General features: G+C 54.7%; 1 protein-coding gene across 1 annotated transcript in view; it reads left to right on the top strand.

Moving 5' to 3' along the window:
* LOC112549039 (maestro heat-like repeat-containing protein family member 2B) overlaps positions 1-198 on the top strand; it is a 6,219-nt gene extending 6,021 nt beyond the window's left edge. Inside the window, exon 10 of the mRNA XM_025195853.1 lies at positions 123-198. Within this exon, the coding sequence (XP_025051638.1) occupies positions 123-198 (76 nt within the window). The remainder of the gene's footprint in view (positions 1-122) is intronic.
* The last annotated feature ends 543 nt before the right edge of the window (positions 199-741 follow it).

Consider the following 741-nt stretch of genomic DNA (forward strand, 5'->3'; position numbering starts at 1 on the left):
TCTGCATGCATTGTGCACTGCCCACCCCACATCACTCCTGAGCCCCGATGCCCAGGGATGACTCGCCTGTGGCGCTGCTAGCACGAGTGGTCTGTTCACGAACGTCTCCTCTCTACTTCCAGCTCTGAGGTCTCTGGAGAAGGACTGGTGGTGACGAGTCTAAGTCGTGGCCACCCAGGTGCTGGAGGCAATCTCTAAAAGCCCTTGGGGAAGGGTACAATCTCCAAATGAAAACCATGGGCGTACTCTGCCCCATATATTTTCTGTTTTTTGCTTTGGGTGCCTGAGGCCCCGCACAAATTGAGAGCAAGCTGCTAGGCGTGCATGAGTGTGCACACGCACGATTTCTGTAAATAAATTCTGTTCCTGGTTCCTCTGGCTGTTGTGGCTTCTGTCCTGAACACGGCAGAGGGAGAGGGGGGCGAAGCCTGGTAGCTTGGGGAGCGTGTGTCTGCTTGGTTGGGGCGTCCTGCCTTTTGGGGGGTTGTGTGGGCAGTGAGGTGGGCATTGCTGCTGAAGTCAGGGCATAGGTGCTACCACATGTTAACCAGGAGCTGGGGCTCTCTCAGCTGTTCGGGGAGGTTAGATTGGGTTAAAAATGGCCACCAGTCTAACTTAGTTCACTCAGGTGCGGACCTTCAACTTGATTGATCCAAGTAGGGATCTAAGTATGAATGTGGCAGTACACTGTGTGCCTGCCACTTTAAGGGCCTGGAGCTGGCAGCCTCCAGGTGCCTGATT

The sequence above is a fragment of the Alligator sinensis genome, unplaced genomic scaffold (genome assembly GCF_000455745.1).
Source record: "Alligator sinensis unplaced genomic scaffold, ASM45574v1 scaffold3065_1, whole genome shotgun sequence".
Taxonomy (NCBI): domain Eukaryota; kingdom Metazoa; phylum Chordata; order Crocodylia; family Alligatoridae; genus Alligator; species Alligator sinensis.